This window comes from Malus sylvestris, chromosome 16 (assembly GCF_916048215.2).
Source record: "Malus sylvestris chromosome 16, drMalSylv7.2, whole genome shotgun sequence".
Taxonomy (NCBI): domain Eukaryota; kingdom Viridiplantae; phylum Streptophyta; class Magnoliopsida; order Rosales; family Rosaceae; genus Malus; species Malus sylvestris.
The window spans coordinates 39,624,157-39,635,224 of record NC_062275.1 but is presented as its reverse complement, the minus strand read 5'-3'; the positions used below and the strand labels follow the sequence as shown (position 1 = coordinate 39,635,224).

The following is an 11,068-nucleotide window of genomic DNA, read 5'->3' as shown; positions in this document are numbered from 1 at the left end:
TGTGTTAATCAAGTGAGGCTAAAATCGGACTCGGAATCTCGAATCTACAAAATACTACAATCTTTAGAATATCGACACCAAAGGCAAGACAAATTCGTTGGGCTAAAACATGACCCTAGAAATACTTTTTATTTTTTCCAAGCTAAAACTATTCAGTTTTATAACAAGAATATATATATATCTGAGGTGCCGTACTTTTTCGACACATTCGCACTTGCCCTCAAATTCCAGTTTCACCATTAATCCTCTATGAATTTAATTAAATATCTCAACATGGTGCCATGACAGATGTTAATATTTTTCTCTAATTTCTTACCAAGCACACCAAACACAATCAAACATTCAACAGAATAACATGCTTTTGCTTTCACATAAACACACCATCTATATGCACAAAATGTCTTCTGTTACTGTACATGTCATACATACATTCGCACACATATATTGCCACTCAAACTCGACCATTATTTTGTTTTTCCAGCAACTAGAAAGGAACCCACAATATTTCTGTACAGGCCAGAGAGGGTAGTAGCTAGAAGCTGTTGTATATATATCCTACGGTTTCTTCTGATTCATTTACAAACTAGAATCCCAGACAGAAACACTGATGGATTACGGGACCATCGACCTGTTCCGTTCCTTCCACCGGAGCTAATAATTAAAAGCCATGCTACTTCTCCATCACCTAATACTTCTATATTTGATTCTTCATACGTGCACCTCTATTTGATCCAACTTTCATATTAAAACTACCTGTATGTCGATGCCGATGATTCACTATATAAACATATGTGTATGTATCTATATATTTATCTACTTTAACTTAGTAGTGGGAATGGGAATCTAATCAAAAGGGTGCCCGATGAGGTATACCCTTACGTCTTCTGGCATTGTGGTGATTGTAAAGGGGAGGAGTGGATGGAGAAAGATTGGCAGTGCCCTCCTCATCACCCGAACTTGAGGTAGTTCTCTCCCCCACATGAGTCCCACGCTCGTAATTAAGTGCATTCTCATTCATCAGACGGCTGAACATATGCATTGTCTTCGTTATCTTCTTTGGAGTTGTTGATTCATCTGATTCTGACCCGCCATAGAAACCATCCCTGCTGTGCTTTGTTCTCATCACTGCAAATGTGAGCTCTCGGTCACCGCGCATTATTCCTCCAAGCTACGAATAGCAAACCAAAATAATTAAGTGGGATTTAAATCAAACAAAAATCATAGAAATTGTTCAACCCCAATGCGTAGCACAGTCAAGTATAACCACAATGGAGAGAAAAGATAACAGGGAAGAAAGCAGGGGGTGCAAACTAGTGCTCAATCCAATGTGATTCCAAAGTAATTAACCACCACACAATAAAACGAAGAATGCCAAAGTTGAACAATGAAATTATACAAATGAAAGGAAATGAAAGGGATACCTTGCAACCCAAAGAGCAGAACCGAAAGGAGTCGAGGAGGCTTCGGCAGCAAATCTCACAAGTGTTGGTGACTCCCTTTCCGGGCCTTGGCTGTGGCCTCTCATTCAGAAACACAATCTTTGCGCTGTTGATGATGTACGTCTGCACGCAAGATATATCTATGTACTTCTGAATCTCATTCACTCTGACCACATCATGGTATGAGGACCGTCTTATCTACGGACATGAAACAAAACCAAAACCACCCACACCACACATTAGTCCTTGTACACATGAAATCCCAATCAAGTCTTGACACTCAACGGTAATCAACAACAACGAAAAAGGGGAAATTAACAAGAAATTGAAGGCAATGAAGAAGGAAGGAACCTGGACAACACGATGATCTTTGTGATGGATCAAACAGTAAGGGCAGATAGCATCCCCCACGCAATCCAAGCAGAACATGTTGCATTCGCTCTTGTTGGAATCGCCGTGAATCTCACAATGGACGAAGTAGTGTGCTCTTAGCATTGGTTTTAGCCAAGCCGGACAAATTGCATCGTCTTCTTCGCTCCCAATTCGCCCCATCGGTAGAATTGAACTCACCTGATTCACTCATAATTAGTATCATACAAATCATAATCGACAATTATACAATTGAGCAATACAATTTCATACGAACCAACAAGCCAATAGGAATCGAGCAAATTGAGCAATGCGGTAAAATTGTAATTAATTAAATAAATAATGAGATTAGATATTGAATTAGTACCATGGCTCTCTTGTGTTTATGCTCTTTATCTTCTTCCTCTTCTTCTCTTGCTGATTGTCGGTAGCAACTCCGAATCCGTCCAGCTTCTTTTCCTTCTTCCAAAACTAATTAAACCCTTCACCTTCCACTTCCATTTCCACTTCCAGACATTAAGAAAAGAAAACCTAACAAATTAAACAGAAATAAAACCACACAGATAAAAAAAAAAAAGGCTCTGAGATCGTATTGCGACTATTATAACTATATAAAAGTGAAATTAAGGAAAAAAAGAAAACAATTAAGAGAGACTATGTAGAGATAAGATAAAGATAGCGAAATGAGACCTTAGAACTTGAAGGCAGGCAGGCAGGCAGGCGTTCTGAAATCGGCAGTGGGGAGAGAGAGAGGAGGGAGAGCAAAGGAGGACCAGTACTACTGCAAGTCTTCCAGGACAACTAGTTGGTCTAGGGTAAAACAGGAGGTCGCCGCTCTGACACAAGTACGCCAAACTAGACTATATATTATCTATATTTATATATATGCCTAATTAAAATAGAAATCACCGGAATATGGGTAACAACAAACCAGGTGCTCTATTAATTAGTCTAATTGCTAATCAAATTAATAAGGCGGTCGTTTAAAATCCTGGTTTTATAAATCAACTTTTTATTCTTAAAATAAACAACATGAAAAAAAAAAAAAAGGAAAGTTAAAACTGATGAGAGGTGGAGAAGGAGGAGGAGGAGCTGGACAGTGGAAAGGAAACGTGCCCAGTTACATACGAATGTATCGACGTTCCATGGACTTGAATGCATACATCCCTCGCAGCTTATTGCTCCTTTACTACCCGTCCGATCACTCCTCCTGTTTGTGCCTTGACCGTTCGATTGATAGGCTATGGGTGGGCCACTTGTTTAAAGTTTGGCAAAGTGGGCCCTCTTTTGTAATTTACAGATGTTTGATTTCAGCGCCGCCACAAATGCATGATGTTCAGCTTAGAGTGCGTATCTGATCCAGTCCAAACTCCAAACCTTTTCCAGTGGTAGTCAAAGTACAAAGGAAATTTTCAGTTTATCGGAAACATGGTCATTAGAGCATCCCCACTGAAATGTTCTATATGAGAAGGAAAAAGTAATGGACATAATCTATTTTAGAGCACCGATGAATCTTTAGGGTTTTATAAAAGAATCTCTCCCAATAAGAGGTTATTTGTGTTTCCTACACACTCCAAGCATGAGCCCAAACTAAAAAAATTTAGGATTTGTTACCGATATTATAATAAAATGTGAACTTGTAAATCCTAGATTGATTTGATAACTAGTTATTCTTTTCCTATAGGATTGTATTTACTTGGCGGACAAGTAATCCCTTTTCTCTTTACTACTATAAATAAAGGCATTGTGTAGGGAGAATAACAACATCTCATATACACAGAGAAATCCCTCAGTTTCTCCACTCTCTCTCCTTACCGCACACCTTCTTCCCTTGTCAGTAAATAGGCCACAACATGTTATCAGCATGCTCCTCTGCGCTAAGGAATTTGGCGTGAATTTAGAATTCTCATTTTTCCTTTGTTTTATTTTACAAAGTAAATATACAAATGAATGGTTGTAAGCCAAAGTCATAGAAAAGAAATGACTAATGAGGTAACCGTCAAATACCCGTCACTTTAGTACCATCTGGGTCTAGGGACATTGTTTGTGATTGTGAAACATGGTCAACCATTAATCTTTCTTTGAAAACCTTGGGCGTTTCTAAGGTGCGAACATTAGAAATGGACCTTGGGTGCAGACGGGAATCAGATGGTCGTGATTTCGTTGAGCTCATGGTATAGCAAGGTTGTTGAGTCCTAGTGTAATTAAAAAATTTTAATTCTTTTTATTCACTAAGTATCTTTTGTCAAAGAGAAAGGGGGAGGCGAGCTGAGGGTTACTTCGCGGGTTCAAGAGCGAAAGAGATGTAGAGAGAGGGAGCTGGGGTGAGAATTCAATTTGAGGTGGATTGAAGTTGCGTTGCGATTGTTGTGAAATACGTAGTCTTAATTTAATTAATTTATTCTTATCGAATTTATTGTCACGAATGCGTAGGCGTAAACAGATTTGTATTCGGATTTATAACAAACATTCTACGTTCGAACGTCAAACGTTTTCGGATATTTTGTGTTTTGTATATTATGTTCTTAAATTGTGAACCAAGGGGAACCCACATGGAAATCTTGTCCCCTTACCCTTTCTCCCTATCCGGATTTCCCCTTTGCTTTTGGGATTTCTTTTTCTTATTATAACACATTCTCTCTCCCTCTTCCATCACTTTCTCTTTCTCTCTTAACTCTTAAAAACTAACAAACTAGAAACTTAACTAAAACTAAATGACAAAAATCTCATATTCAAGTTGCAATCCATAAAAAACGTTAAAAATCAGAACATCTTTTCAAAAGTTCCAACTAATCCCACTACAGTGTCTAAGCCATTTAGAATCAATTAGATAAGAATTCATGAACTTCCTTTGGTGTAAAGTGAACCAACATGGCTAAGGAGACTTGACTAAAACCCTTACCTCTCATCCTTTTATTTAATCACTTCACACAACTTAACTTGAAACATAACTATCATATTTTTTTTTTCTTCTTTTCTGTCTTTTTTTATTTTTTTAATTTTTTTTAAGTAACAGTAGTGGTCGTGCAATGTTAGTTCACTTAAGCTTTCGATCCAACCCATGTAGTGAGCTTTAGGTCAATGACTCCCAAACCACAAAGGTTTTTAGGGCACTAGGTGTAGAACACCCCTGAGGGCTTACTAACTTGAGTTGAAAAGGCTACAAAACCAACTAACCACTCTGCCCCATGCCAAGACTCTATCGTTTGACACAAGAATCACTGTTGATCAGGCAGGATTGGCCCGGTTACTAGGCAAAGCCTCGGGTGGAACAATTATTACTTTATTTGTAACACATACTAAACTTTACTTTACTAAGAACAAAAATTAAAAATAAACTTAGACTAAAAGTAAGTGTTTCAATCTCACTCCCCACATACCATGTTGATGTGAATGTGCGAAGGTTCAAAGTATAACTCATGAATTAGTGTCTAAGCAACGATAAATGGAAAAGACTCTAATGTGGGATTAATCTTCACCATGTCCATTTGTTCTAACGTTTAAATTAATCTATGGATATTAACTTAGAATGAAAATTTTATTTGACTCAAAAATTAAAAATCTAAAATTCTATTTCCCACCCCCAAACTTAAATCACACATTGTCCTCAAGGTGTGAAAAATAACGAAAGAAAACAAAAATATTATGTTGATGCACAAAACCGGAGGTCTTAGTACAACGTAAATCCGATCGTGAATCTGCATGAAATGTAAATGACACAAGATGTATTGTGGTTCACCCCAAGGTTTGGGCTACGTCCACACTGATTGTATTGTATTTCTCTAAGAAGTGAGGGAGAGAGCCTCTGTAATATGAGAGGGGATGTGAGAGGGGTGAGAAGGCTTAGGAATGGCCTTTGAGGGTGAGAATGAGCCTCTGTCAATTGTGAGGAAGGACTCATCACTTATTACATATTTGCCCCTACCTTTATCACATAATTACATTTAAGTCCCCCAAGTATTTGTACGAGATCTAAATACGAGGCCCTAAATATGGTATAAACAGTAGTCCCCCAAGTCTTTAGTCAAAAGAGTCTTTTGGCTGGAAACTTGAAATTCAGTCCATGTGTGGGCCGAAGTAACTAGATGTTGTCTTGAACTGATGCTCGATATGAGGCGGTGCTCAATCTGAAATGATGCTTAACTAGAAGTAACACACGCTGCGAGGCTGCTCGGCTCGTGGCTTATGTTGCCTTGGTTGGCTCGGCTTGCGGCGTTTGAAGGTGAGGGAGTCCCTTTTATAGAATAAGGGCTCACACCTGAATATATGAATGATGGGCTAGAGTTGATGCTCGCGGCGAGGCGGTTGCTCAGCTGGCGGTGTTGCGCTCTAATGAAGGTGAGGGAGTCCTTTTTATAGAATAAGGGCTTGCTCCTCAATACATAAGTTATGGGCTAGGAGTGATGCTCGCGGCGAGCCGGTTGCTCAGCTGGCAGCGTTTCTCTTTAATGAAGGTGAGGGAGTCCCTTTTATTAAATAAGGGCTCGCTCCTCAGTACATGAATAATAGGCTAGAGTCCCCTAAGTATTTTTCATGAGGCCCAGTTGAGGCCCAATATATGGTACATAATGTAGTCCCCCAAGTCTTCGGTCAATAGAGTCTTTTGGTTGGAGACTTCAAATTGAATTCATATGTGGGCCGAAGTGGCGGTTGTTCGGAGGCAGTATTTGTACACCTTGCACTGAAGCTTTGTAGGTGAAGCTTTGCAAATGAAGCTTTGAAGTTGGAGCTCTGTAAATGAAGCTTTTGAAGCTAGAGCTATGTAAATGAAATTTTTGAAGCTGATTGACATGAGTGATGCTCATGAATGTTTATGTTGATTGACATGAGTGATGCTCATGGATGTTGTCATGAGTGATGCTCATGAATGTTAACATGAGTGATGCTTATGAATATTGACATGAATGATGGTCATGAATGTTTATGTATGATTTGTCATGAGTGATGCTCATGAATGTTTATGTATGAATGACATGAGTAGTGCTCATGTATAATTTTGAAGTACTGGGGGTACTTTTGATCACCTGGTTGGTGGTAATAGCGGCAGGTTGCCGAATAATTTTGGAGTACTGGACGTACTTTTGATCACCTGGTTGGTGGTAATAGCGGCAGGTTGCTGAATAATTTTAGAGTACTAGGCGTGCTTTTGGTCACCTGGTTGATGATAATAGAGGCAGGGTGCCGAATAATTTTTTGTAGTACTGGGTGTACTTTTGTTCACCTGGTTGGTGTTATTTTGGACTTATGGGCCTTCGCCCTCCACACAACATTCCAACCCATTTATTTTGGGCTTTGCCGTTTGTATTTTTTTTTTATTTTTTATTTTTTATTTGTTTACCCTCTGATGGGGTTTTATACATATTACCCTCTGATGGGGTTTATACAGATGTTTTTGAAAGATAAGGAAAATTACATCATACAAAAAACCAGAAAAGTAAATCACATCATTCTGGTAGGACGTTTATTCCTCCCTCTTACTTTCTCTTTTGTTTTTTTTTTTTTGCTTTCTCTTTTCTGCTTTGTTCCCCACTGCTTTTCTGCTTTTCTTGATCTCTTTTGTATTTCCTGCATGTTCTCCTGTAAAACGTGACAACTGCCTGACAGCTTTGACACAACCCACTTTTTTCTCTGGCTTTCTCAAAGAATGGGAACCTTCATATGATGAAAGTGTGGCATCTTGTTTGGTGGTCGACAAAAATAAAGAAAGCACCAACTTGTTTCAGCTTTTAACTAAAGAAATCTCTTTTCCTTTTTGCTTTCCTTTTGCTTTGATTTCTGTTTCCCACTGCGCCTCTCTCTGTCTCATCACCTGTTACTGGAGAAAAAAGAACTTAAATGCTTGATGGAACTTTGGAAATGAGAAAAGACCCACATGCCATTGCTAGGGACGATGCCGTCCATGAGGTCGTAGACATAAGGCCAGCAAGCAAGGGAAGCAGTTAGCTATGCTCGTCCTTCTTAAGGCTGCCACAGACATTGCACTCCATGACATTCGAAGGACTTCCGTCATCTTTCGGGGGCAATAGGGCCAGGGTGCCCCAGCAATTGGTTCTGTTGCACATGAACCTAACAAAGAAATAGGCATGTGGGAAATCGGGTTCCCCTTGGGCTTTGGCTTTGGTTTCTTCAATGTCAATCTCGGGTTTGGGTTCTGATTCCGAGGATGCCTCCATTTCCTGGTCTTGGTCCTCATCCATACCCTCTGCTTCTTCCTCACCCTCTTCATTGTCAGACCAACTAGCTTCAACCTTGCAGCAATCATATTGACAATCAAAACCATAGTCCTCCGCTAGAGTCCTCTGCCGGTTCGAATGACTTTGATTCACCGGGAAATAGCTCAGGCAAATCTACCTCCCTGCCGGAACATCATGAATCATCCTGATCACCATGTCCGTGTTGTGTTCATGCTCTGACGCCAGAAATCACGACTGTGAAGATAACAAACCCTACCACCACTGTCAGCTCTTTCTTCGTCAACGCTTCCATAGCTCTGCTATCTCTGGTCTGTCGGGTCCTCACTCTGAGATGGCTGGAGCTGTTGAGTCCAACGTCTTCGTACGGGATGATTCAACGAAGGAGAAGAGGCTCGGGGGTGAGCCGTTCCTGCAGAACCTAAACGACCGAGTCAGTGAGCTCGAGTCGCGGTTCGATCGGCTGGCGAAGGAGAATTCAGAGAAGGTTGAGGTTCCGCCGGTTTTCGGGTCGGATCCTAAGGTGGAATTCGGGTTCTGGCTGTTGTGAGCTAGTTGCTGAATAATTTTGGCACTGCTACAAGAATCATACTGCACGACTGGAATGAGGGCAGCAACAGCAACCTCAATAGACCGCTGATCATCAACTTAGTTTACCCCTAACTGTAGCCACTTTATGCAGAAAGTCATCAATTGAATTGAGACTTGGGAGATTGTATAGAGATTCGAAACTTGCATCTGGGCCAAACCCACCACTCTTTTTCGCCCAACCTCTCTCTCTCTCTCTCTCTCTCTCTCTCTCTCTTCTGTCACGCATTTAGGGAGGTTTCCCGTGACATAGAGGAAAGAGGGGAGTCATTTGATTGGCTGGGATGAGGTATCTTGTTAAAAGCGTTGAAATGTTTGTGCTCTGGGTTTGGGTTTCTACAGATCCACGGTGGTTGGAAAAAAAATGAAAGAGAATCGACATGATTTTTTGTGTCGATTTCCCACAGAAGGCGCCAAATGTTGATGCACAAAACCGGAGGTCTTGGTACAAAGTAATCCGACCGTGAATCTGCATGAAATATAAATGACACAAGATGTATCGTGGTTCACCCCAAGGTTTGGGCTACGTCCACACTGATTGTATTGTATTTCTCTAAGAAGTGAGGGAGAGAGCCTCTGTAATATGAGAGGGGATGTGAGAGGGGTGATAAGGCTTAGGAATGGCCTCTGAGGGTGAGAATGAGCCTCTATCAATTGTGAGGGTGAATGGTCCTTTTATAGAATAAGGACTCCTCACTTATTACATATTTGCCCCTGCCTTTATCACATAATTACATTTAAGTCCCCCGAGTATTTGTACGAGATCTAAATACGAGGCCCTAAATATGGTATAAACATATGAAAACCTTAAAAACTTAAGGGTGCGTTTGTTTGGCTTCACTACCTTTCATTAGATTGGACTAGACTAGTTTCTAATGCAATCTCGTGTTTGTTTGCAGCAAGGACTAAGTTTAATGGTATTAAGTGGGACTCGTGTCAACTAATTCCTTTGTTAGAAGGTCTTAGTGAGGCCCCCCAAATACGAGAGGACTTGCTTGTTAGGATACGAAGAAGGTCTTAGATGTTGGACATTTGCCATTAGATTAGATGATTAGTTGGGTGGTTATTGTGATGGAAACTTAGCTTGCAAGTCTGAAATGGATATATATAGCAGACTAAGTATGCAAGGTAGGTTATGTGAAGAAAAGTATATTGTGAATAATAATACAACCGACTTATGTGTGTCATGCATTGAAGGTTAGAACAAGGTTCCTTTTCCCTTGCGTATGCCGATAGCAACCACTCGCGCCACAAAGATGGATGCTCGTGTCACCGCCCTTGAAGCTTCGAACTCCAGGATCGAAGAATCCGTTCAGAACCTTGCAGCCTAAATGACCAAATTCATGGTGTCAATCGATACCCGTCTTTCGTTGGTTGAATCACGTTCTGTTTCCATGGATAAGAAATGCCACGATCGTGCTAATCGTGGGGGTCCATCGGAATTGGGGGGCAATCGCATGGATTTGGAAGAAACCCTTAGCGATCAGAATCTTGATCCTAATTTGCAATTCCAGCGTCAAGATCCTCGATTTCGTAATCAAGATTATCAAATTCAGTGTCGTCAACCATCAATTAAGCTTGACTTTCCAAGATTTGTTGAAGGTGATGATCCCTTGGCTTGGGTGTATAAGGCGGAACATTTTTTCGACTATTTCTCGGTCATAAACGATTGAAAGGTCAATTGGCATCTTTTCATTTTGATCGAGAAGCCCTTCAATGGTTTCAATGGCAGAATTGTCTCAAGAACTTTCCCCGCTGGTCGGATTTTGTTAAGATTTTCTGTCGCGAGTTCGGGCCTTCGGAGTTTGAGGACCTTTTTGAAGCTTTGATTCAATTACGGCAGACTGGGTTGGTTAGGGATTACATCGCAGAGTTCAGGCGTTTGGTTAATCGAACCCACGAGATTGCTCCGTCGATGCTTAAAAGCTGTTTCATTGGGGGATTGAAACTGGAGCTCCGGCAAGATGTCAAGCTTCTGCACTCATTGGATGTTTATGAGGCGTAGGCTATTGCTTGACAACTCGATGCCAAACTTGCTAATTCTAAGTCCTGATCCTTCTCGAAGACCCCAAATTTCTCTTGGCATAATGCAGGGGGCAGTAAAGCTACACCAGGTTTTACGGACCCAGGTAACCCCAATTCTTCTGTTAATTTTCCTAAGCAGAACAATGTTAAGAAGATGACATTTGAGGAGATTAGAGAACGCCGGAAAAAGGGTCTTTGTGATTACTGTCCTGTGAAATGGTTTAAAGGACATGTTTGCCAAAACCAGCAACTTTTATTACTTGATTTGTCTGATAGATCAGAAGAGAGTCTTGATGTTAATACGGTGGTAGAAGAGGATGATGAATTGTTGAATGCTCGCATTACTGCTTGTGCGGTGTATGGGGTCTCTGCTTCTGATAACATTCCAACTATGAAAGTCGTAGGATCCATTAAAAATTGTTCTGTAGTGATTCTTTTTTACTCTGGCAGCTCTCA

The 11,068-nt window shown here is 40.6% G+C and overlaps 1 protein-coding gene across 2 annotated transcripts; it reads right to left on the bottom strand.

The window, feature by feature from the left end:
• Positions 1-341: 341 nt before the first annotated feature.
• Positions 342-2,921, bottom strand: LOC126608747 (protein RGF1 INDUCIBLE TRANSCRIPTION FACTOR 1-like). 2 transcript variants are annotated; one of them, XM_050276749.1, is made up of 5 exons: positions 2,499-2,921; positions 2,176-2,339; positions 1,791-2,009; positions 1,422-1,637; positions 342-1,168 (listed from the first exon to the last, which is right to left on the bottom strand). In XM_050276749.1, exons 2-5 carry the CDS (start codon positions 2,176-2,178, stop codon positions 848-850), a joined length of 759 nt encoding a protein of 252 aa, XP_050132706.1. In that variant the 5' UTR covers positions 2,179-2,339; positions 2,499-2,921; the 3' UTR covers positions 342-847. The 2 variants fall into 2 exon arrangements, with proteins under 2 accessions (XP_050132706.1, XP_050132707.1); XM_050276750.1 differs by having other exon boundaries at positions 2,176-2,314.
• Between the last annotated feature and the right edge of the window lie 8,147 nt (positions 2,922-11,068).

What these genes read in the sequence shown, in the direction of transcription:
- LOC126608747 (XM_050276749.1), bottom strand. An exon ending in AAGATCATCGTGTTGTCCAG is followed by an intron (nt 1,638 to 1,790) that starts GTTCCTTCCTTC and finishes TCATGTCCGTAG; the next exon opens with ATAAGACGGTCCTCATACCA. An exon ending in TCTGCTCTTTGGGTTGCAAG is followed by an intron (nt 1,169 to 1,421) that starts GTATCCCTTTCA and finishes TGCTATTCGTAG; the next exon opens with CTTGGAGGAATAATGCGCGG.